Raw genomic sequence first — 3,540 nt, 5'->3', positions numbered from 1 at the left:
AAAGATTGGTTTTTATTCATCAAAAGTTAACAGCAACAGGCACATATTAAAATGAGCATGGCAAAGCCTTTTACAAATGGCTTTACACTCAAGCTTTCTCCCAAGATGGCTGTTGCAACAAATTGTAAACATAATTAATAAACAGTCTTTTACAGTAACAAGGGAAATACAAATGAGCTAAAAGAAAGCACCGGTCTCTCTTAAAACTAGATTACAGTTGTGCTTGCTATACATAAAACAATTTAAAACAAATTACAAAAGTGGAATGTTTTTAAGTCTAAAATTAGTCCTTAAATTTTGTCCTAGAAAACATCTGTTCACATCAAAAGGCCCACCCAAAGGTAACGTTTCATCAAAAGGAGGGACAAGAAAACAATGCACTTTTCAAATCAAAACAGAGAGGTTTGGTCACTTAGCTTTGTGCATAGTTTAAGGCAACTGGAGCATCTGTTACAGCTTACTACCTTCCCCTCCCCCAAGTGTGGCTGCTTGCTATGTCACATTCTCAAATAATAAATAAAAGCTTAATTTCTAATCCTTTCCCACATGGATAAGCAGAACATGCACAGCCATACATGCACAAGCATGCACGCAAATACACACCCACACAGTCACACACAACATACCTCTCACGCACTGCAGTGAAAGGGACTTTAGTACCCTTGATCTGAAGGACACACTTCCCCATCCCATTTTATTTCAGATTGGCAAATACCCTGAGCTGATTATGGTGTGTTAAACATTCCACCTTTTTCTTGCATGTGTAGGTCAAGTGTACAGTAGTGAAAACAACATGCACTGTCTTCACTGCAGAATCAACACAGCTAGACACTGGTGTTCTTTCCCTCCCACCCCAGATTAGAAACCAAGTTTAAAAAAAAAAGTCTGCACTGCCAAACAGCACTGGAGTGAAAGCTTGGCGGTACTCTATGATAAATGCTCAGGTTCCAGTGCACAAAATAAAAGAACAGTGAATGGGAGGCTTTGGCGGCATCCAAAGAAGAAAAAAGGCAAACCACGGGGAAGAGCTGCAGTCAAGCTCGAGCTGTGAGTGTTTTAGTGGTTCCTTCACAATCATGCTCCAAGGCAATTTAGAACCGATTATTTTCAAAGTTGATTTGTAAACACTGAGTCTTGCCAGAGGCAGCAGAGGCTGGGCACTTCACATTTCTGTTTTCTCGGAGAGAACATAGTGGAGGGTACAGATACACACTGTTTGTACTGGACTGGTTAGACTCCAAAAGATTGCTGCTGAAAGATTCAGTTCAAGTTTCAGGGTTTGAAGGATAAATGCTTTGAAACACGTGGCACACATAAAAAATCCTCCTTTGTTACTCCTTTGTGGTTCTCCTGCTGGGCTTTGCATATTCAGGGTTTCACACAAAAGCCAAATGCATATTGCTTGTAAATCCAGGTCTTATAGTTAAAAAGTGGGTTCAAATGATCCAACAGAGGAAATCTTGGAAATAAATAATGCTGGCATCATTCACCTGGAAACCTGGCAGTTGGGGGTCAGTTCTCTCACATCAAGACCTCAGTTCACATTTCTACAGTCCTGCAGGAGGCAGTTTGTCCCACTGGTTCAGGGTTATGATAACCGATTTTCCTGAGGTAATAACTGTGAGTTCAATTCAAATGCAGCACTGGCTTCCTCGCTGCTGGGCTGCTCTCTCTGCAGTCCTTTCCAGCTGGCTTTATTCAGCCCCACATGTCCGAGCATTGTCTGTGACAGCCTTGTGTCTGAAAACCTGGCCCACTCTGTGAACAAAGGCTCCACTAGGTATGTCATAAAACCTTGAGAAACAGAAAAAGCCATTAATACATGCGTTGAAGTTTATCTTTAAAACATCCATAGTATTAATGTTCTTCCATCCCATTCCAAATGACCTACATCTTATTTTTCAAAGGATTTTACAGATCTTTTCTGAAGACTCTATTAAGTGATTCAGTGGAATTTTAACCAGAGGAGAACTGACTGGTAAACATTATTCAGTCTTTTCTGATTACTTCTTTCAGCTGAACAACCACATCGTTAAAGTAAACACATGGTGGCCATATCAACTCAGAGGGCACTAAGAACATGACTCAAGGGATACCCCTAATGAGATAGGGCAGGCCAAGATGTGGGCTCCTCCAGGACGTGGGCAATGAGGCTTGCTCCCCTCTGGGCAGCAGGTCCCTGCTTTACTCCCTCGGGGATGGACATTTACACCTGGCACGCTTGGATATCTTATTTAACTCAGAATTTACAATGCTAAAACTCAGAATTAATCCGTCTAAAAATAATATGAGCTTGGTTTAAAAATTACTAAAGTGAAGAACTTAAAAAAGGTACCTGGGTACTACTGGCTTTCAATTCATTTTCAAAATGAATTATTTCAGAATTGCCTGCATCTTTTGGTTACACTGCACTCTTGCACATATCAGGCTTAACAGTACATTGTGTCTTACACAAGAGCCAAAGAAGCTCCTTAGAAAATAGCTTATTAATCTAATCTAATATATGCTGGAAAAAATACATTATCTCTAAAGCTCTGACTTTAAGGAAGGAAAATGCAAAGAGTATCATTGCTTGTTTGAAGTTTTTGCACTTAACACTTCTTGCAACAAATCATCATGTGGACCACACACAGTTATAAGGTTCTATTTAGCCCAAATAAAATAAAAATCTCACCAGAATGAAAGCAACTGGCTCACAATTTTTAATTAGGGAAATCATATAGTTTGATAGTTGAACCATGAACCCCCCCCATCTTCCTTGTATTCCCCATCCTCCTTTGTTCTTTTCCTTCTTTTTTGAGGTAAGAGGGGGGTTGAGAAAGGGTCTCATGTAGCCCAGGCTAGCCTCAAATTTGCTATGTAGTAGGGCTGAAAAGATGGCTCAGCAGTTAAAGCACCTGTTGCTTTTACAGAGGACCTGAATTTAGTTCCCAGCACCCACATAGCAGTAAGGTCTGCTTGCTTTCATTGATTCATTCTCTCTATAAATACTAAAGCCAAAGACCAGATCTACACAGGGCTCTGCTGGGGTGGCTGCAAATGCAGCAATGAACAAAACACAAAATCTCTAACCATCAAGGGCTTATGCTCTGGTGAAGAAAAAAAGAGTAACAGAAGACTGTCTTTACTGCAGTCAAGAAACCTAGCAGCTGGGCCAGCAGACAGTTCAGTGGGTAAATGTACTTGACTTGCCAAAACCTGACAACCTCATGCTCCCCAGGACTCACCTGGAGGAAGGAGAGGACTAATTCCTCAAGTTGTCTTCTCATCTCCACAATGTGTTGTGGCATGTACACACTCACGCATACATACAAATGTGCATGTGTGTGAGCACACACAAATATACAAATAAATGAAGTTTTTTTTTTTAAAAAAAAACTGGGCCTACCTCTAAGGTTGATTAAGTTCCAGGGGACTATGGTGAGTCACCTGTCCTCTTGTTCAGGGAGGACATGGAGACCCCATGAGATGGACTTGAACCAGTGTCCAGTCTACAAAGAGGAGGGTCAACTCAGAGGAAACATCTCATTCATGCTTCCA

At 41.0% G+C, this 3,540-nt stretch overlaps 1 protein-coding gene across 1 annotated transcript in view; it reads right to left on the bottom strand.

Annotated features, from left to right (window-relative positions):
* The window catches only part of Pde7a (phosphodiesterase 7A), a 133,060-nt gene continuing 129,520 nt past the window's right edge, over positions 1-3,540 (bottom strand). The window contains exon 13 of the mRNA XM_008850261.1: positions 1-1,794. Coding sequence (XP_008848483.1) covers positions 1,589-1,794 — 206 coding nt within the window. The 3' untranslated portion in view covers positions 1-1,588. The remainder of the gene's footprint in view (positions 1,795-3,540) is intronic.

Source organism: Nannospalax galili, unplaced genomic scaffold, assembly GCF_000622305.1.
Source record: "Nannospalax galili isolate Female #2095 unplaced genomic scaffold, S.galili_v1.0 scaffold1005, whole genome shotgun sequence".
NCBI classification, from domain to species: Eukaryota; Metazoa; Chordata; class Mammalia; order Rodentia; family Spalacidae; genus Nannospalax; species Nannospalax galili.
The sequence above is the reverse complement of the archived record's forward strand: the minus strand, read 5'-3'. Positions and strand labels throughout refer to the sequence as shown.